We start from the raw sequence: 23,786 nt of genomic DNA, 5'->3' as shown, positions 1-23,786 counted from the left end.
ATAGTCATAAATGTGGCCTCTAGAGTGTTAACAAGCTTTTCCTTTGATTTAACCTAGTGACCTAGTTTTTGACCCCAGCTGACCCAGATTTAAACTTGACCTAAAGAGCATCAAGATAAACATTCTGACCAAGTTTCATTAAGATATGGTCATAAATGTGGCCTCTACAGTGTTAACTAGCTTTTCCTTTGATTTGACCAGGTGACCTAGTTTTTAATCCTTCATGACCCAGATTCAAACTGGACCTTAAGATCATCAATATTAACATTATGACCAAGTTTCATGAAGATATAGTCATAAATGCGGCCTCTACAGTGTTAACAAGCTTTTCCTTTGATTTGACCCGGTGACCTAGTTTTTGACCCGAGATGACCCAATATCAAACTCGTCCAAGACTTTTTTAAGGATAACATTCTGACTAAGTTTCGTTAAGATTGGGCCAAAATTGTGACCTCTAGAGTGTTAACAAGCTTTTCCTTTGATTTGACCTGTTGACCTAGTTTTTTACCCCAGGGGACCCATTATCGAACTCGTCCAAGATTTTATTGAGGGTAACATTCTGACTAAGTTTCATTAAGATTGGGTCAAAAATGTGACCTCTAGAGTGTTAACAAGCTTTTCCTTTGATTTGACCTGGTGACCTAGTTTTTGACCCCAGATGACCCAATATCGAAATTGTCCAAGACTTTATGGAGGGTAACATTCTGACCAAGTTTCATTAAGATTTGGTCAAAATTGTGACCTCTAGAGTGTTAACAAGCTTTTCCTTTGATTTGACCTGGTGACCTAGTTTTTGACCCGAGATGACCCAATATCGAACTCGTCCAAGATTTTATGGAGGGTAACATTCTGACCAAGTTTCATTAAGATTGGGCCAAAAATGTGACCTCTAGAGTGTTAACAGTCAAATTGTTGACGACGGACGGACGACGGACGTCGGACACAGGGTGATCACTAAAGCTCACCTTTAAAGAATACTACTATTACCCTCATAGATATTTAGAATGATTGCATATAGTTAATATCTGAAATCTGAAAAATTTAAAGCTGCAATTCAGGAAAACCCATGCTACTGATCACATACTGATCTAACAGTAAGTTCACTGCCTTCAGCCAATTACCATAACGCTAGACAACTAAAATTATATTTGCACCCAGATTTAATCTATTTGGTCTAAACCACTAACCAAGTTTACCTACTTAGTCTAAACCACCTACAGCAGAAAATAATTTCATTTTACAGAATTCCACTCCAGGGATTTTTTTTTTAATTATCTACTTAGTCTATTTTATTTAGTTCTGAAAGTTAATTATATTCATACAGACTTCTTATGCCACGATGGCTGGTTTAATAGAATATGAAGAAAATTTCCATTTTCTTCTCTCATCTAATAACGACACGCTAATCAGATAGTTGCTGTATTTCCATTAAGGTAATAATGCTTCATAAATAATGAAAATAGCAATAAAATTCTCGTAAATTACTGCGGAGCTTAATGAAATTTTGGAAATCACACGGCATTTTTGATGTGTGTCTCACCAAACATGTTTTTGCACCTTCAGCTAAAACAAGGCTTGGGCTTGGTGGAATCAAATGATACTCCTCGGCAGGGTCTCCTAAAATTTATTTTTTTGTTGGGTTTAATGTCACATGGACACAATAATAGGTCATACAGCATTACTTTCCAGCTTTTGATGAAGGAGGAACACCCAAGTTGTGGGAATTATATCAAGCATGAGTTCTTCAGGATAATATATGTCCAAAACAAGAGCTGTCTCCATAGGATGACACATGCCACCGATGGCACTTTGAATGAATAGTTATGGCCGATGTTAGAGTTTAGGACCTTTGACCTACGAACCTGGGTCTTGCGCGCGACACGTCGTCTTACTGTGGGACACATTCATGCCAAGTTATTTGAAAATCCATCCATGGATGACAAAGATATGGACCGGACACGCCCATCAATGCACTATCCTTTAACGTCTAAGTGTGACCTTGACCTTTGAGCTACGAACCTGGGTCTTGCGCGCGACACGTCGTCTTACTGAGGTACACATTCATGCCAAGTTATTTGAAAATCCATCCATGGATGACAAAGATATGGACCGGACACGCCCATCAATGCACTATCCTTTAACGTCTACGTGTGACCTTGACCTTTGAGCTACGGACCTGGGTCTTGCGCGCTACACGTCGTCTTACTGTGGTACACATTCATGCCAAGTTATTTGAAAATCCATCCATCGATGACAAAGATATGGACCGGACACGCCCATCAATGCACTATCCTTTAACGTCTAAGTGTGACCTTGACCTTTGAGCTACGGACCTGGGTCTTGCGCGCGACATGTCATCTTACTGTGGTACACATTCATGCCAAGTTATTTGAAAATCCATCCATCGATGACAAAGATATGGACCGGACACGAAAATTGCGGACAGACTGACAGACTGACAGACAGACAGACAGTTCAAAAACTATATGCCTCCCTTCGGGGGCATAAAAAATGTTCCTATTACCAGCTCTTTGTCAATATTTGTGAATAATAAATGGGGATACAATCTTTTTGGATAAAAGAGCAAGGCAAAATTGTTCTACTGTAAAAAAAAAATGATTTTAGAAACCAGTCTCATAATGCCACACTCCCATTGGTCAATTTCAAAAATGTCCCCTTTAACAGCCAATCAGATGCTTGAGTTTTTAGACTGGTCTCCAAACACAGTTTTATCATCTTGGACCTTGAATAAAACAAGTCTGCACTGAGCATCTTCAAATTTGCTGTTTTTCTGTCTACAAAAACAAATATTTCCTTTCATTATCTGCATTCAAATTAAGGCATTCAACGGCAAAATCCAATAAAATTCAATCTTCTGTAGAAATTGTGAAAATTTCATTACAAGGTTAAGCGCAGGCATTTTCTCAATTTTCCCTGTGATTGATATCGTGTTTGGGAATTTTAAATGTGCATCCTGCATCAAATCAGATAGAAAAACAAAAACCGTCTTTGCATGCTAAATCAGCAAGTTCAATTTCTTTGTCCCCGTGAGAAATAAGAACTTTATGCATGTAAATACAGCCATTATTTTCCAGGTTTGGGCATTGCTCTTTAGTTCAAAAACCTTTGTCATGTGTTTTTGTATTAGAATTAAAACATCCTTTTAATGTCAGAAACAGATAGATCTTGGGTTACTTTAATGGGGTGCGCATTTTTTTCTTAATTTAAGAAAGCCGGAGATATATTTTCCTTGAAGATACATTTCAGATGGTGCACAGTGAATATGTGTATATGAATATTTGTTCTCGCAGCTGCCCAATTTAAATGGTGATATTTAATTGTTTTGTAAAATTTTCAAATTTGACAAAGGTTTGTTATCCATGCTGAGAATCATATACAGGGATAATACAAAATGTCAGTGAAGAGAGTCGAAGCCTTCTTCAAAAATAATTTCAGATCTTCATTTTAGATTTAACCTTAGCCTGCTAGCGGCAAGTGATTCTGCCTTTGCGACAAGTGCAGACCAAGATCAGCCTGCACAGTCTGCACTGGTCACTGTTCGGTCAGTAAATTTTCATTGAACTCCTCTTCAAATAATAAATGGTCATTGTCCAAACTGAATGATGGACCAGTCCATTTTAGAAATTTAGCAGGGTAAGGATAAAGAACATGTATGCCTGAGATATTATATAGAGGACACCCCCATCTCCCTAACTTCTTTAACTTATAATCCATGAATTCAGTAAATTATAAAACTTTGTTAATTTCATAAATAAGCAGGTGCTAATTCAAAGGTATATTGCTCATTTTGAATTCCAAGTGCCACATAAAATAATGGAAACGGCACATGATTTCTGAAATATTAACTAAGTGACTGCAGTGCTGATACGTTTACTATCAATCAACTTAACTGTAATTTTATCGAAATTTAAGATGAAAATGATAATATAATCATTCCAAAAGTTTAGCGACAGACTTGCTAAATGATTGCCGAAATGAAAGAGCATTAAACAGAAAAATGAGCCACGCCATGAGAAAACCAACATAGTGGCTTTGCGACCAGCATGGATCCAGACCAGCCTGCGCATCCGCACAGTCTGGTCAGGATTCATGCTGTTTGCTAACTGTTTCTCTAATTATTACAATAGGCTCTGAAAGCGAACAGCATGGATCCTGACCAGACTGCGCGGATGTGCAGGCTGGTCTGGATCCATGCTGGATGCAAAGCCACTGGATGTTGTTTTCCACATGGCGCGGCTCAAATATTTTTCAGAGCAAACACAATTTTTATGCAAGATTTGGCTGTTTTATACACAATCCTTCAAGGTCATGCTTTAAGGTTGGTATGGAATATCTCTGTCCTTAGTCAATGTCTGTTTGAGTTGTCTTAAAGAGTCTGCTGGGAATAAAGTGTGATTGCGTAATCATTCATTCCAGATTACTGTCAGTATTAAGAGAGGTCCAGACATATTCACTCCTTTTGTAACAGTTTCTTTCACAGCACTTGTCTCTGAATAACGTGTAACTTTTTATTATCTGATGACCTCTTGCCTTTATATGCTTGTTTTGTTGGTATTCAAAACACTATGGTACATTTGGCGCATAACATGGGGTCATGACTGCATTACTTGTTTTCTGAGGGGCTTTCACTGAAAATTTATTCACTGAATGGCCAACAGTGCAAATCATGATCAGACTGCACAAATGTGCAAGATGTGCAGGCTGATCATGATCTACACTGGTGGAAAAGGCAGACTCAATCATGTCCAGCTTTATAAGGGTTAATTTCATTTAGTTGGGAAGTATGTCATGGTTTTGAATAGGGTTCATAAATTGGAGAGATATGTACACGTATTAGCAATCCCTGTCGCTTAGCTGAAAGAGCACTGAGTGTCTTGCCATACATTTTTTTCCAAACCTGTGGCATCTGATAACGCTGAAATGCATACAATGGAATTTCAGCATTTTGTTCAGTTACAGATTTTAATGCGACTGTTTTGTATCAAGCTGTGTTTTCTGTCTGCCAAACTACATTATGATGAACCTAACTTGGCACATTAAAAACTTTCAGCCTAGTATACTAATTCATTTTACAATGATAATGAAGAAAACTTGACGGTAATTGTATCAGTGTCTATTCAACCAGCAGCTTTCAGACTCAGTAAAACCCTTTAGGATCTTGTCTGAGCCATTAAATATGACCTTTTCAAGAATACCATTACTCCCAGTAACATATTTTCTAAAATGTTGTTGTCTAAATTAACCCAATTATAGATTTGTACATGATAAGTATGAAATAAAGATAATATTAGCTGTAACTAAATATATTAAAGTGGCGAATCTCCTTATCTTATTGCACACAGTGTACTGTTTTTGGTGACTGTTTTATAAAAGCAATTTTCGGTTGCTGTGCATCTAAAAGTATTAAATTAACAATAATGATGCATAAGTATTTGAAGTTGATGCTTTAGAAATAAATAAATCTGACTAATGAAATAATAGTTATTTTCTTCAATTTTCTGTGCAGTGACCTCCCTTACCTATATGTAGAAATTTCTTAAACTGAAGGGAAGCAACTCCTGCATGCAGTTTGATTTTTCTTAAAAAGACTGCCCCAGTCAAAATATGAAAAGTCATATTTGGAAATTTATTATTTCGTACTGGTAACAGGCAGAGTTTGTTATATTGGGTTAAAAGCTATAATTTCCTCCACCCTTTTTACACGCACATCTATTTCAGCTGGATTTTTACTTGAAAATTACGCAGAATTCCACTTTAAGCTATTACAAGATATATAACTCTTGATGTATTTCTAGTAGAAGTTTCATTTCGGTAAAAGCCATAAGGCTTATACAAAAATAAAACTTCAGTGGAACATCTGGATTCGTAAGTTTCTTTTTTAGCATTTTCCAAATATGGTAAGCTTTGACGTATGTTACAATGCAGCCTATAAAACTGTAACCGTGGGCAATGTGCAGCTCCATTAGAAATCTATATCCCAAATTGACAATGTCTGGATTGCTAGAACTGAATCTGAAATGGTTAATGAGTGTTTCACATGACATTGCAAACCAATAAAACACTGGTTTAATTCTCTTTGTTATCTTTATGGGATTCCAAATACAGTGCACTGTTTAAAGATACCACCTACAGTAACACTGCACAATTATGACTTTTGTGACAGCTACACAATGCACTATTATACAACCCCACCTACATAAAATTTATACGGCAATGCATGCACCAGTGTAACACCATGATGAAAAACCCCTATAATTATTACACTATCATATGACATACGACCCCTATATTACGCTACTATGCGATGCCCCTACATTACATAACCATTTTGATCTAGTATTATGGAATACGCCCACACTGCACTATCATGGGATACCATAAATTGTACTTTATTATGCAACATCCTGTACTTTACACTTATGTGGGATACCCCTCACAATTTACTATTATTTGCAGTTAATTTGCAGTATTTCTCTAACTACAGTAAAAAAAATTCTTGTGGCAATGTATCAGTTTGATTTTTGAGATACACTACCTAACTTAACGTAAAAAAATCAAATGATCATTTGATATGAACATCATGCAGTAGGAAAAACAATCTGACCATCAAAAGGAAAAACTGAACGTCTTTTATTATACAACTATACATTTGAGGTCAAATATATTTTAGTTAGTCTGCTAGTCATTTAATACAATACACATCATCACCAAATAAATCCTTAAAATTTAGTGACCCCAGCCAAGTGTTCAGTGTAAGAACATTTTCTCCAAAAGTTCATTAACTTTGTACAAATGTTAAAAGAGCATTGGGGAAAACACTTTAAATGTCACATCCTTTCTACAGCTATATTGACAAAGTATTTATAAATCTTTATAAACTGTCAAAAACAGGTTTCCAACTTAATCAAGCCTCTCTCCTTTGAGAGATACTATTGAAAAATGATGTTAAATCCTTCTAAATTTCTAAACCAGTATCAAACGAAATTTCCTAGAAAAACAAATTCTTGTCTGTATTGGAACACCTAATCATCACTATTCAGTCTTGCATGGAAGTTTATAACATAAATCTACAACAAGATCTCTTGGGGAAAGGCTCAATATGCATTCCAAATGGAAAATGTCTGGAAAAATGCAAACAACATTATTCATAGGGTTCCTATCTGACAAGCATTATTTTGTATTATTCAAGCAAGTTAAAAAAAACCAAAAAAACGTCTGGGGCAGGATCTGATAATTGATCAGTAGATAGCCACAAAACATCATCATTAAAATTGTCTACATCATCATCATCATCATCATCATCATATCATCATCAACATCATCATCATCATTATCATCATCATCACTATCGAACTTACATTAATCACTGCTTCTAGTATCAATATTATAACAGTCATAATCATCAACATCATTTATTCATCATCATCATCATCACAATCATCATAACCTTAATAAAACATCTAACTTAATGATTTCTAATACAAATATTATCATTATTTGTGCAGGACTTATTGTAAATTTATGTTGTTGAACAATTCCAAAGAATTTGTGTAAATCCAAACAATTGATTTCCAACATTTTAATTTATTGCCCACTTTCGGTGCCAGCATCGAAATTTTACACCAATGCAACAGAAAGATTTCTCCATTTGTCCTGCATTTTACTGCAGACACATGTATCTTGTTTTACTCTATAATCTCTTACTTATGTATTTATCCCCTACTAGAAATACTGTTTTAATTCATTTTAGCTTGTAAGAGAAGCTTAATTAATTTTAATCACTCTCAATTACATATGCTGAAAAAAACAAGTGCTGGTACCATAAGGTGACCTGGGTTCCAGGTCATAAATCTGAAGACCAGTCTCAAAACTCAAGAATCTGACTGGTTATTTCTTATTGTCAAATACCTGAAATCAGCCAATGGTAAGGTAGCATTTGTAACTGGTCACCAGGATCAGTTTTGTAACTTGAAGCTCTTGGTGTAACCGTAACTAGATTCATACCGATGACATCAGGGTTGAGAAACTCAAAATTTCTCAGTAAGACTTCCACAGTTTAATCAGCAAAACCGTCATGTAAAGCAAAGAAGTTCACACTGATAGACGAGACTAAACACTAAAATGGTTACAGCAGATATAGTTTCCACAAAGTAATTAATTTCTTTGCATGGTTTCTTGGAAACAATAATACGTCAAAAGACTTCAAGACATTTCTTGCATTTGGCAGATTTCTATTTCAGGAAAACAATCTTAATTTCTTGGTTTTAGATCTTACATGACAAATAATTGGGTCTCTGCTTCTTTTTCATTTATGTTCATTGTTCCAATAAGATAAATATCAGAATAAATTGATCGAAACATTATCTATTTGCAATTCCCAGAGCTTCTGAATTCCCTTTTCGGCTTTATGAAATAACATATGAAAACTGATTTCTGCATATCGAAGATATTGTATAAATCTCAACAAATAACTCTTGAAACAATATCATTGTATTGATCAGTTCGTATTTATTCTGTCATTATTTACTAAGAATTTAAAACATCATTTAACCCTTACTCTGCTAAATTTCTATAATGAACTTTTCCATCTTCCAATTTGGACAGTACTGTTAAAACGGGTGCTTACCAAAAACATATTGGATGAATAGTGAACAGATTTACCATCTTTTTTATGGAAAGTATATGAGCTGTGCCATGAGAAATCCAACATAGTCGGTTTGCAACCAGCATGGATCCAGACCAGCCTGCGCATCCGCACAGTCTGGTCAGGATCCATGCTGTTCGCTTTCAAAGCCTATTGTAATTTGAGATACCGTTAGCGAACAGCATGGATCCTGACCAGACTGTGCGGATGCGCAGGCTGGTCTGGATCCATGCTGGTCGCAAAGCCACTATGTTGATTTTCTCATGGCGCGGCTCATATACAGTTGAACCTGCATTAGCAGCCACCTGTATTAAGTGGACAGCCAGTCAGCTAACTTTAACTAGAAATACATTCTGCATGTCCATGGGCAGAATGTCGAGCCCACCAGCACCTTTGGCCTCTAAGTGTGACCTTGACCTTAGACCTAGGGACCTGGTTCTTGCACATAACACTCCACCTCATAATGGTGAACATTCATGCCAATTTGCATCAAAATCCCACCATTAATGAAGAAGAAATGCTCCAGACAAACTTCAACTTGACCTTTGACCTCCAGCTATGACCTTGGTCTTTGAGACATGAACATGGGATTTGTGCATGACACTCCTTCTCATTGAGGTAAACATTCATGCCAAATATAAACAAGATTGGTCCATACATGTCAAAGTTATTGTCTGGATGAAATCTGACAGATGATTTGACGCACATACACCAACCCGCCAAAAGTGACGACTATATCGAGCTCACCGCAAGCAGGCTCGACAAAACTTGACTTTATATTCTAATTTCAACTTGTTTTTAGCAGTCTGTTACCTAATTTCCCAAACTAACTTTCTGTTCTAAATTCAACTTAATTTCTTGATTTTAGCTCATACATGGCAGATAATTGGGTTTCTGCTTCTTTTTTATGTTTGTCCATTGTACCAATAAGAGACACCATTTTTCATAACAGCAAGTCTTTTCTATTTGTTATAGGATTTACATCTGATTCCATGGTAACAGTTTGAATTGACACATTCACTATGGAGGTCTCAAGAGATGGCATCAGATTTCTCAGAATGTCACAGAATATTTTCATTCTGTTATAAATGAGCCGTGCCATGAGAAAACCAACATAGTGGCTTTGCGACCAGCATGGATCCAGACCAGCCTGCGCATCCGTGCAGTCTGGTCAGGATCCATGCTGTTCGCGTACAGTTTCTCCAATTCCAATAGGCTTTAAAAGCAGACAGCATGGAGCCTGACCAGACTGCGCGGATGCGCAGGCTGGTCTGGATCCATGCTGGTCGCACACCCACTATGTTGGTTTTCTCATGGCGCGGCTCAAATGTTATTCAGTGAATTACTGACATATAACACTGAAATATATATGGTAGTTTGATGATGAAAACTAGATTTATCACTAAAGAGGTTTAATATCCACCAATTACCTCTTCCTCAGAGGGAAGATCACATATTGTCCATCCCAAAAAAAGCAAATTAAAAAAAACAATACCAGGAGTACAGGGAGGGGTAGCTTATGTGGCCTTGCTCTTTACGAAATAACTAGATGAACTGAAATATGTAAAGGAAAAAATATGAGGCTTGGGGGATTGGCAAGGAGGTATCTGTACCCCAAATCTCTGCCAACCCCAAAGAATAAAACATCACAAACATCTTTAAGTTGCAGCTTTTTATCCTCAAGCCAGTCAGAAAGGTCAGAAAACATGAATAGAAATGGCGGGATAGGATTTGAAAATACTCACAAAATACTCAGCAAACATGAACAGAAGGGGTGGGATTCAGAATGAGAAAACTCAGAAAACATGAACAGAAAGGGCAGGATTGGTTCTGGAAAAAAAATCAGAAAACATGAAAACTTGGCTTTAATATTTGTTTGATCTTCCATAAGATTTTAAGAAAGACCTACCTCTCTATTTTCACTGCATATCTTACACAACCAGAGTGGCTGCCTGTGACAGTTTTGTGTATCCACACCACACTTGGTACATACAGCCTGAAATAGGTCACCAGTTTAACAAAACAACATAAAAACACTGTTTATACATATAACTTTGATAAATACACAGCATTTAAACACCAGTGCTTTTCTGCATTCAAAACCCTGTCAGCTAGTGTATGGTGACAAAAAGGGCATAAATAAGAAAACTAATTTAATCAAAAGGCTTCTAATAAAATGTAAGCATTCCAACCTGATAAAGACACCTCTTTCAACTGACTACCTCCCTACAACATAGTCTTTCTGACTAGAAAAATTTACTAGTTACTAGCAACCACCACTAAACAAAATGTAAGTTTAATTTTTTCTCTATCTCAAAAGTGGACGCTCTACCACTAGGCTACCGAGGTGTTTTTTGTTGTTTTTTTGAGAGAGAATATATTTTAAACTGTCCACTAAATTTGATGCCCAAAGTCTAGGTACTGGTTTTGTCTTAAGGTTATTGTGGTCTAAACCTTTAACCTTTTGACCTTAAACAGTGAGGTACCTTATGGCAATCATCACAGTAAGTTGGTGAGGCCCCTAGAAGGCCGAATTCATCTCCACATAGTACACATTGTGTTGTTCCATTCCCCATTGCATTTTTCTTCATATTATCTAGTTTCTCTACCAGCCTCCTGAAACAAAAATAAACATCAACTATCAATACTAAATTTTCAAAATACAGTAAATTGAGCCGTGATCCATGCTGGTCGCAAACCCACTATGTTGGTTTTCTCATGGCACGGCTCAGTTGAAAGTTTGAATCTCAAACTCCTCATCTTAAAATTCCAGCTATCTTGAAGACATTTTCAAGCCCTGTCTCGAAACTACATGTGCAAAATATCATTTAATGGCCGAGATTGGTAGCCCTGGAGAACTTTCTTTTGAGTGGCATCTATCTGTTAGGCTCCCTATCTCGCAACATTTCAATCATTATAATTTGTATTGCTAGGCACTGAATAATAACTCCTGTATAAATTCTTGTGGTCATCCTTGAAAACCAGTCTGCTATCTAGGAACCTGAATGGGTAATCATGCATTTACTGTAGAGAATTTAATACATGTTATTAAAATATTAATAGTCCTTGTGCACAGAGTGACTGCTACATTAAATACATTATTACATAATGTTATCTGTAATTTATGAATATTATCTACATGTAGGCATCTTCAAGGGATATTTTTGACTCTCAGTGTTTTGTCTCAAACATTTTAAACCAGGACTGTAACTCCTAGACCATAATATATTTCCCTTCTATTACCTGACTAGTACAATAAAACCTCTGCACCATTTCTTTGAGATAAAAACCAAGGTAGACTGACATTTGTCTATAGCGGAAATAAGTCCTTTTTTAAACAATTTTTATTATCAACTTAGCAGAAAGTCTGCTCGCGTATAAGAATTTACTATTTGTATTCAGACTGTTACCAGTTTGATATATTCATTGAAGTCCATGTAAACTGTGCATATGCCAATTATAAAAGAAGAAGAACAATTTTATTTTAATAGTCATGGGGGAAAAGGGGCAATATATGTCATCTCAGGAACCATAATCCTGGAGGCCATGGTCCGATATAACTGCTTCAAGGACGTAAACAGATCTTATGGAGATACGTTTGGTCAAAATCAAATAACAAATAGGCATGCTATAGAGATAGACCCTAAAATTTTCAGTGATAGAAACACATTAAATAAAGTCTAGAAATTGATTTCCAAGTCCTTGACATAACCAAAAATGATTTCGCAAATGTGAAATTTATGATAGTTTTGTTAATATCAACTAGAACTGTCACAGGAGTGGCTCATACCCCCACCATACGGTCTTGCCACAGAAGAATGGCAACCATAAGTAATCTTAAAAATACTAGTATAATTATGTGCCCTGAATGAGGGATGAGGTAAATATAAAAAATCTCTAATATTAGAGATACACTAAAAGTGAATACAAAAAAGTGTCATACTGACCCATGTTACCACAGAAAAATGTATATAGGACTGATAAATAAAAAGTTAGAAAAATACCTAAAATACTGAAAATCTAAAAATAGGATTTCTAAAAATAGACTAATTCCTGAATTTAAGGGGAAGAAACTCCATACAACAGTTAAAAAATGTTACTTCCCTTTGGCTCTAAGTAAAAAGGGGCATAATTCATGAAAAATTGGTGTAAGAGTTATGCACCTTGTGTCACATGATGTGGGTGATGAGGTGGAACATCTATTTCAAGTTTGAATCAAATCCATCTTGTAATAACTGAGATATAGTGAAATTACATCAAAATCAACCTTAAATTTAAAGTAAAAAGGGACATAATTCATAAAAAATTGATGTCATAGTTAAGTACCTTATGTCACATGATGTGGGTGATAAGGTGGAACAACTATTTTAAGTTTGAATCAAATCCATTTAGTAATAACTGAGATATAGTGAAAAGACAACAAAATTAACCTTAAATTCTAAGTAAAAGGGGTGGTGGGGGTATAATTACAGAAGTTTAAATATTTAATTTAAAGTTGTGATCCACAAAGAATGACAACTCTTGCCTTGGGCTAGTACTTATAAGCAGAGATATCTATTAGTTTACTTCCCTTGCAATTACACAAATGGGTGGAAAATGAAAAGTTAACAGTTGAAGACACAATATGAGACAATCTGACTAAAGTACTTGATCTTCTAAACGAAGATCTGAGAACGACCCATTCACATTCGTCTTCTGTATATTTTGGATTTCCATCATTGCTATTTTTATGTTATCCAATCAGGCGACTTGTTCGATTGTCAAAGAGTAAGAAAAATATGCAGTTATTCCAGGACTCGAACCTGGGACCCCTCGCTTACAAAGCAAGTGGCCTACCGACTGAGCTAACCGGCTGTCTGATACATTACGACATAAGAATTGTAAATATCAAAAGTCAATGCTAGAGGTAGATTTGCAAGATGTTGTAAGCTAGGCTCTGATTGGCTAGTGAAAGGGCCGTCAGAACGAGGCAATGAATAGGTCGTTTTCAGATCCTATGCGTAGCGTAATAGGAGATGTACTTTAGTCAGATTGCAATATGAGACTTTTTTGCACAACAAAAACATTTAGGATTTATTCATATGTATTTGATTTACCCCTCAAAACCTGGTTCCTATGATTTTGTCAACTTACTTATGGTGAAAAAATAACCTTTAACAAGCCAATAATAAAATGAAATACTTGTAAGTACTTTATAGTGCAGATAATACAGTTTTGCTTGTATCAAAATGTCACATTAGAATCACTTTTGTAATACAGAACACCTGGTAGGATTACTAAGATGCAATTATATTGATCTCTATTTCCTATGCCTACATGCTATGGTGCAGTGTTACAATAATTGTGGACAGACAACAACAGGCAACTGAAAAAATACATACTAAAGGCTGCACCTTTGGTCTGGTGAGCTATAAACATCTTACAATTAACGCTGACAACATAGCGGTTCCACACTGTACAGTAAACCTCGCTTATAAGGAACAGCTCGGGACCTTTAAAAATTGTTCCTTATAACCGAGGTTCCTTATATCCGTATAGCGAACTAGTTCCTTGTAACCGAGGTTGGTATAACGAACACAATTTGTATAGCGAACGCTATTTGAATGAGGTTTGAAAAAGGCAATGTGTTCTAACTCTCTCATGAATCTTTATGTGAGAAAATTGCGAGTCTCTGTCCATTTCAAGGAAATTCTATACTTAAAATGACCAAACAATTCAGCCAAGGGAATATATTTCGTATCGTATCCATTTTGAAAACAATGTGAGCCAATTATTGTTTACTTGATTCGGGAACGGCTACAAAAAACAACACAATCAAGTCCTGTGACTGTCCTGCAAACATTCTAATTTTAATCATCATTTAATCCAATTATCGCGATTAACGGTAAATTCAAAACTCAAGTACGTCACGTGTTAAAACCAAATTATTTGTTACATAATCAGAGTGGTTTGTCACGTGTTGATTAGATTACGTAAACACACAATACTACATGTACCTTAACTGGCCATTCACCTATTAGAAAACGTGGATCTGTGATTGGCCAGGAGCAAAAAAGAGTCGCCGTAAACTCCACCTTTTGACTAACAGGCGCAACTGTTTTATTATTGTCTTTATTGTGTATTGAGCAAGCACGCGCATGGCAAAAATATGCGCCCCAGGGAATAGCCCATTTCACAGGAACTTTGGAATTTATCGGAAATTTTCGTAAAATCAAATCACGTGGAGGCTTATCAGCTGATCGGCTGGACCAATGAAATACTGGTTCTTAATTCTACATGACTGTTTTGTGATGGCGAGTACTTCAGCAGCAGACGAGCACCCTTTTATTGAATTAAAAGACACTCTATTGGAAAACTGCCACAGACTTTCAGAAAATTCAGTATTCTTACTATTATTACTTATTTCCTCATTCGCATTCCGATTTTCGCTCAATCAGGGAAGTTTCTTACGAGCACTACACGAACAGACATGTCTGAGTCATTATACATGTATTGGTATCGTAGCGTATGTAGGTCAAGTTCCAAGACAAAGAAAAGTTAGTTGTGAAGTTTTTCCTGCTGGACTTTTGTCCTTTTTTCACATTACCACTCTCTGGTTAAACGCACTGAGTGATTGTATAAATAATGAAGTAGTTTCAGTTGACGTTTTTATAATAAAATCCATATTTCAAAAAGTAAATACGCGCCGTTGTTTATAATTTATGTTACTATTTAAAGCTTATTTTGTACATGTATCCTCCAGCATTTGATTGGTCAGACGATTAGATGTTCGGATCATGATCGCCATTTTTCGTGGATTCTCGTTAAAAACCGTAGTGAAATGGGCTATCGCGTTTGGGATTTTCTAGCGTCCTTTTTTCAAAAAGTATGCGTCCAAATTTTTGTGAGTCTCTACAAATGTAGAGATATAAATTAAACAGCACAAGTGTGTTATCTACGAGTATATAGACTGAAGCATAATACATAATCGTCTAGTATTTGGTAAATGTTAAAGATGATATTATATTTTTTCATTTTATCGTATCCGTGAATTAACAAACTATAGATCATAGTAATGAAATAATTTGTGTTTATGTGCGTGAAAGTGCCGACGTTACTCTGACGTCATCAGCAATTCTCCTGTTTATTTCCGGTTTTTAATAATTTTTATTCGTTTTGTCTGTTCGCTATAACCGAGGTGTTTTCCATTGAATTTCGTACTTTGGGACAGGAAAAAGTGTTCCTTATAACCGAGTGTTCCTTATAACCGAGTTCCCTATAACCGAGGATTTTTACATTGAATAAAGAAGGAATAAAATCGGGGAATTGAAAACTGTTCCTTATAACCGAGTGTTCCTTATATCCGAGTTCCTTATAAGTGAGGTTTACTGTACTATTAACCTCTTAGATTGACCTGCATAATATGCATTACAGTATCAACACTAGACAGTCTATATCAACACTGCAAATTATGTGTAAAATGTAAATACATCTACCTTATAATGTACATGACTGTATAAAGCATTCTGAAATTTTTTTATTTGGTACTTTTGGTCCAATTTAATTCTCTGTACCTGGAAACACAGATTCAAGAAAAAGCTTTGACGTAATAAAACCATTAATTCCCTGAGAAAAATGTGTTACAGCATGAAGTCATGCTGTGGTCAGTTGAGGTCAGTAGGTAATTTCTTTACAATTAATGTCAATCATAGAATTGTTATCCAGGGCTACCAATCTCATCTTTTAAGTCAAATTTCCTTTATCTTGAAGTAAAACCCTTCATCCCTTGGACTGGTAATCGCTCATACTTGATTATTTTTCACAAAGGGGCAGGTACCACAACATTTCGAAAATTAATAACAACATGTAAAATATCTTGTTTTTACTACACTGATGTCTAATCTAATGAAAAATGTCACATACAACATGAAATTCTTAGGTACAGTAACAAAAATCACCCCCAAATTACTGGAGAGATAGACATACAAGCCCTTCTTTGGTACATCAAATAAATATAAACAGGTCTTTTTTCCATCATTTCAATAGCAGTGGAATTGGGACAAGAGCTGTCTGTAAGACAGCGCGCTCGACTTTTCTCAGTGCTTGACTCTGAATTAGAGCTTTGCCAGTAAAAAAAATTCCAAGTTAAAAAGGGACATAACTCTGTCAAAATTTAAATCAGAATTATGGGAATTGTGTCTCCTGGTTTAGACTTTGATAGTGAATAACTATTTTGACTTTCAAGTCAAAACCTTTAATAGTAACAGAGGTATTTGACTTCATCAAAAATTTTAACAAAAAATTCTAAATTAAAAAGGGGCATAATTCTGTCAAAATTCAAAACAGAGTTATGGAGATTGTTTCTCCTAGCATAGACTTTGATGGTAAATAAGTATTTTAAGTTTCAAATCAAAAGCTTCGATAGTAACAGAGAAATTTGACTTTATCAAAAACTTTAACCAAAAATTCTAAGCTAAAAAGGGGCATAACTCTGTCAATATTCAAATCAGAGTTATGGGAATTGTGTCTCCTGGTGTAGACTTTGATAGTAAATAACTATTTTGACTTTTCAAGTCAAAACCTTTAATAGTAACAGAGATATTTGACTTTATCAAAAATTTTAATAAAACATTCTAAGTTAAAACGGGGCATAATTCTGTCAAAATTCAAAACAGAGTTATGGGGATTGTTTCTCCTGGTGTAGACTATGATGGTAAATAAGTATTTTAAGTTACAAGTCAATAGCTTTGATAGTAACAGAGATATTTGACTTTATCAAAAACTTTAACCAAAAATTCTAAGTTAACAAGAGGACCATGATGGTCCTGAATCGCTCACCTGTCCCAACATGACCCAGTTTTGAACTGAGTACGAAGTCGTTTTTTTCTATTATTTGACATAGTGACCTAGTTTTTGAGCTCATGTGACCCAGTTTTTAACCTGACCTAGATATCATCAAGATGAACATTCAGATCAACTTTCATACAGATCCCATGAAAAATATGGCCTCTAGAGAGGTCACAAGGTTTTTTCATTATTTGACCTACTGACCTAGTTATTGACGGCACGTGACCCAGTTTCAAACTTGACCTAGATATCATCAAGATGAACATTCTGACCAATTTTCATGAAGATCCATTCAAAAGTATGGCCTCTAGAGAGGTCACAAGCTTTTTCTATTTTTGAACCTAATGACCTAGTTTTTGACCGCAGCTGATCCAGATTCGAAACTGATCTAGATATCATCAACATGAACATTCATACCAACTTTCATACAGATCCCATGAAAAATATGGCCTCTAGAGAGGTCACAAGGTTTTTCTATTTTTAGACCTACTGACCTAGTTTTTAACCACAGTTGACCCAGTTTCGAACTTGGCCTAGATATCATCAAGATGAATATTCAGACCAACCTTCATACAGTTCCCATGAAAAATATGGCTTCTAGAGAGGTCACAAGGTTTTTTTATTATTTGACCTACTGACCTAGTTATTGATGGCACATGACCCAGTTTCAAACTTGACCTAGATATCATCAAGGTGAACATTCTGACCAATTTTCATGAAGATCCATTCAAAAGTATGACCTCTAGAGAGGTCACAAGGTTTTTCTATTTTTAGACCTAATGACCTAGTTTTTGACCGCAGCTGACCCAGTTTCGAACTTGACCTAGATAATATCAAGATGAACATTCACACCAACTTTCATATAGATCCCATGAAAAATATGGCCGCTAGAGAGGTCACAAGGTTTTTCTATCATTTGACCTACTGACCTAGTTTTTGAAGGCACGTGACCCAGTTTCGAACTTGACCTAGATATCATCAAGATGAACATTCTGACCAACTTTCATGAAGATCTTGTGAAAAATGTGGCCTCTAGAGAGGTCACAAGGTTTTTCTATTTTTAGACCTACTGACCTAGTTTTTGATCGCACGTGACCCAGTTTCGAACTTGACCTAGATATCATCAAGATGAACATTCTGACCAACTTTCATAAAGATCCCATGAAAAATGTGACCTCTAGAGAGGTCACAAGCGAAAGTTTACGCACGGACGGACGCACGGACGGACGACGGACGCTGCGCAATCACAAAAGCTCACACTGTCACTTTGTGACATGTGAGCTAAAAAGGGGAACAATTCTGTCAAAATGCAAATCGGAGTTATGGAGATTGTTTCTCCTGGTGTAGTCTTTGATAGTAAATAAGTATTTTAAGTTTCAAGTCAAAACTTTGATAGTAACAGAGATATATGACTTTATCAAAAACTTTAACCAACGGCGACGCCGATGCCGGGGCAAGTACAATAGCTCTACTTTTTCTTCGAAAAGTGGAGCTAAAAATGCTTTTGTCTGTTATTTCGTCATTCACTTCAGCTGTAAAATTTAATGCAGCTCATACAAGCAATGTATTCTGTAACAAACGGAGAATGCCGAAATCACATGTATATACGGAGAATTTTAACTTAACCAAACAGAAAGTTACGTTACCCTATTCGTTCTTGCTCCACATTTTCTAGGTAGTCCGCTTTCTGAATAACGTTCATTATTTGTTCTTGTTCTTCGAGACTTAGATGCTGTGACTTCTGGAATGAGCTGAACTTGTTTGTGTGCACGGACCATCCTGTTCCGAGCCTGAAATTTTATTTTGGTTTGAATGAATTATAATCAAAGGCCTGAAGGGCCTGAGAGTCGACTAATGATTGATGTACTGGTAGTATAGTCTATCGGTTTCAGTTTGTTTTTAGTTTTTTTTTCCCCAACTAAACAGAGATTTTGTTACAATAAATGAAATGAACATTCAGTCGATGATTATTGCCTAGTAAAACTTTGATTGACATTATACAAGTATTTAAACCCAATATATTTCTCTAAAATTGAAGAGTGGTTCGCAGAAATAAAAATGTTGAAAGTACAAACTACAATTTGACAGCTGACACTAAGGTACTGCCCATGACTATATATATTTTTCCAGTAAGCATTTGCCTCCGGCATTGCCAAAAGAGGCAATTATCGGCTGGTATATATTCCCACATGAAAAAAATTTGAATATGACAATTATATATTAAAATTTTACATCTCGGATTGCCACATACAATTTGTAACGAATGGACGAAAGAACTGTTCAGATTTTTTGCAGATAATGGGCCTGGCGATAACCGTGTCATATATTAGGTATTGTTCAATCATATTATAAGTGATGTCAATTTAAATTATGCTTACTTTTGCGTTTAGAGATACATGTATGTAAATGTTGCTGAGTGTCAATATATAGTGTAACCGATATTAATAAATACAGTTCTTTTTTAGTTAAAACTATCATTTATTCTATTTCAGACCTGTTAACCCCTTCAAAATCATGTCTGTAATCCCAAAGTCCATGCACTTTCAATTGTCCATTTTGATTCATGTAGACAGACAGGCCCAGACTGGGCTGAAAAAATATTTGAGCCATTTTTACACGGTCGGTAGCAGGGTGGGTGTGGGGAGGAATGTTTCTTCCTGCTTTAAATTGCAGTCAGATTTTGAAATGGGCATTGTGGCAGGTGGTAAACGGGCAAATGTATCAAACTTTAAAGTGGCAATATGGGGGGAAGGGTGTGGGAGGATATCCCCTCCTGCAAGTAGGGTTTGGGTATCACCACAAGAAATATTTGAATATGTTGACCCCTGACCCTTAATACAGCCTTTGGTGCGATTTCTAACTGAGAATTTTATGTTTCAATTTCTAATATTACCTTCTTTTTAGTATTACAATATCCAAAGTATGAATGACTGTCATAATTCATCATTTTACTTTCAGATCATGCCTCAGGACTAGAATATGAGTCTGATATAGATTCTATGTAGGTGTTATAAAAAATAAATTCTAGAATCATTTCTGTTACAATAATATCTATCATGTCTGTTACTTGAATGTTAAAACTTCATAACACAGCTCGATATTTACGCAAAATATTATATCCGGATACGATTACACTTTTCTAAATCTCCAGTTTCAACAAAATGTTTTACAAATTGTGATGATACGAAGACATTTAGCAGCAATTGGCAGTATCTGACATTGGAGTTTATGGTTAAATTATCTCTTATTTTAATCTTTTCATAAAAAAAGTTGTTTCGTTTCGTCAAAGCAGCCAAACATAGACGATTTACTTTCGATTTCAAAAACTACAAGAAAATACAATTTAATGTTTCCCGATTTGTTTATTTCTCGAAAAATAAGAAATAAAATCATTTTTAATATCAGTAGTAATTAAACAAACCAGTAAGAGCTTCTTCCTCCGATAATTTATCCGCTTACTGACTGCAAAATTCAACCCACGCAAAGTCGTAAAGCGTTGTTATAAACAGGTCACGTGTGTTCGCCGACAAGTGTCCAGAAATGTAGTTAGGATTCATCCGCGAAGATGCGGAAGAATTAACATACTGCACATATCTTATTCGGGTCATTTAAAATGAAGATATCATAATTTAATTTCATCGATGTGGTAAACTCTTTGATAAGAGACATATCAAAGAGACATTCCAATTTGCTTTCAGAGGTACCCGACTCAATAAAATACTAGCAGTATGTTCTGGAACTATATTTTGTCTTTCGCTGGATGTTACGCAAGCTTGGTAAGCCTGCGCAATTCACAAAATGCACAGCGCGATAAATTTGTTATTTTGCGCAATGATTTTAAAGATTATTTTTTGAAACGGACAGGGTAACAAATGGATAATTTGGCTAATAAGGTAATACCGTATGCAGTTTTTATTTGAATTTGTGAACATTATAGTTGCTATTTTTTGACAAAAGGGCATAAAATTCGTCACTATAATCATATGCGCAAATGTATTACCAAATCCCGCAGAATCGTTATGCGTGTTTATGCTTAATGAGTTACCGCGGAAGAAAATACGTGGCTTTATTCGAGTAATGCACAATTACAAGCCATAAATTTGACAGATTACATAGTATACTGATCATAGCAAATAGGACTGACATAACTGAACTTCATTCGATCAATGAACTCTTTGAAATTAGAGACAATCTAATGGAACTACATCACTTCGCTGTGTTGTGAGGCCATTTAATAAGAATGAAAAATCGGGTGATAGCAAGGACTCGTCAAACGCTTGAAAGCGTTTATCCGACTCAAAAACTGAAATTTGCTACAAAAGATTTGTCTGATTTAGTTTAAAATGTAGTCTTAATTTAACCTTTTTATGCCCTTCTTCGAAGAAGGAGCTGTGTATTGCTTTGAAGATGTCAGTCGGTAGGTATATCGGTCAGTATGTCGGTGTAGACCAATTGGTTTCTGGATGAAAACTCATAAACAGTTGGTCTTAACATCATGAAAGTTGACAGACCAGCAAATGACACCTATTGATTTTGAGATTTAATTTTAGTATGTCAAAGGTCAAGGTAACAGTGACCTGGAACAGTTAAACCGTTTCCAGATGAAAACTCAAGACATTGGGCCTACGATCATAAAAATTGATGGGGATGTTAGGCATGACCAGCAAATGACCCCTATTGTGTCTGAGGTCAGTAAATCAAAGGTTAAATTCACAGTGACCCAGAACAGATGAACTCTTGGGCCTAGGATCATGAAACTTAATAGGGAGGTTGTCATGACCAGCAAATGACCCCTATTGATTTCGAGGTCAGTAGGTCAAAGGTCAAGGTCACAGTGATCTGAAACAGTTAAACATTTTCTGGATAACTTGAGAATGCTTGGGCTTAGGTTCATGAAAGCTGATAGGGAGGCTGGTCATAACTAGCAGATGACCCCTATTGATTCTGAGGGAAGTAGGTCAAAAGTCAAGGGCACATTGACCTGGAACAGTTAAACTGTTTCTGGAAGATAACTGGAGAATGCTTGGGCCTAGAACATGAAAGTTGACGGGGAGGTTGGTCATGACTAGAGGATGACCATCACTGATTTTGATGTCAGTAGGTCAGTAGGTCAGGGTGACTCAGAACAATATAACAATTTCGGAAAGATAACTTGAGGATGCGTGGGCCTAAGATTAAGAAACTTTAAAGGGATTCTGATCACATTAACCCAGAAACAGTAGACCTTATTTTGCAAAATAACTAGAGAATGCTTTGGTCTCAGATCACATCTGATACAGAGTTTACTTATGACTGGTAAATGACCCATAATTATTGATTTGAGGTCAGTTCCTCAAACGTGCAGTGCACAGTGACCAAATAATTTCTGTTCCTTGTGCAATTACTGTCAATGCATGAAGGGGGCATTTTGTGTTCTATGAGCTCTTGTTCTATTCAGCATCTTAATCAAACCAGCCATGATCTATGGCTTTCTCAAATGTTCCTGACCAATATCTCAATATCTAACAACCCACTTTTATTTTCTGAGAGCTTAATTTGCTCATAATAGGTCTAACAACAAGAGCACCGCCTTGCGGGTGCTGACGCTCATCTGATTTTTTTTGTATAATAGAAATATTGTCCTACCCATGATTTTCTAAGTCTAAAAAGGGCCATCACTCTTGCAAAAAGCAGGATAGAGTTATGTTTCGTGATGTACAGTGTCCACTTATGATGGTGAAAAACTGTTGCAAGTTTTAAAGCAATAGCTTTGATAGTTTATGAGAAAAGTTGACTTAAACATAATATTCAACCAAGAAAATGATTTTTCTAAGTCCAAAAGGGGCAATAATTATAGCAAAAAGCAGGATGGAGTTATGTTGCTTGCTGTACAGGGTCAGCTTATGATGGTGAACAAGAGTTGCAAGTTTTAAAGCAATAGCTTTGATAGTTTAAGAGAAAAATTTGACCTAAACATAAAACTTAACCAAGAAATCTGATATTTTCTAAGTCCAAAAGGGGCCATAAATCTTGCAAAAAGCAGGATGGAGTTATGTTTCTTGCTGTACAGGGTCAGCTTATGATGGTGAACAAGTGTTGCAAGTTTTAAAGGAATAGCTTTGATAGTTTAGGATAAAAGCTGACCTAAACATAAAACTTAACCAAGAAAACTGATTTTCTAAGTCCAAAAGGGGCAATAATTCTTGCAAAAAGCAAGATGGAGTTATGTTTCTTGATGTACAGGGTCTGCTTATGATGGTGAACAAGTATTCCAAGTTTCAAAGCAAAAGCTTTGATAGTTTAGGAGAAAAGTTGA

The 23,786-nt window shown here is 35.9% G+C and overlaps 1 protein-coding gene across 5 annotated transcripts in view; it reads right to left on the bottom strand.

Annotated features, from left to right (window-relative positions):
- The window catches only part of LOC123535480 (rabphilin-3A-like), a 122,630-nt gene that overhangs the window by 46,209 nt on the left and 52,635 nt on the right, over positions 1–23,786 (bottom strand). For all 5 annotated transcript variants that reach the window (XM_053519729.1, XM_053519728.1, XM_053519732.1 and 2 more), the window contains 3 exons: positions 19,138–19,281; positions 11,152–11,281; positions 10,575–10,661 (listed from right to left, as the gene is read on the bottom strand). In XM_053519729.1, coding sequence (XP_053375704.1) covers positions 10,575–10,661; positions 11,152–11,281; positions 19,138–19,281 — 361 coding nt within the window. The remainder of the gene's footprint in view (positions 1–10,574; positions 10,662–11,151; positions 11,282–19,137; positions 19,282–23,786) is intronic.

This window comes from Mercenaria mercenaria, chromosome 12, assembly GCF_021730395.1.
Source record: "Mercenaria mercenaria strain notata chromosome 12, MADL_Memer_1, whole genome shotgun sequence".
Taxonomy (NCBI): domain Eukaryota; kingdom Metazoa; phylum Mollusca; class Bivalvia; order Venerida; family Veneridae; genus Mercenaria; species Mercenaria mercenaria.
Note: the sequence above shows the minus strand (reverse complement) of the source record. Positions and strands in the feature narration are given on the sequence as shown.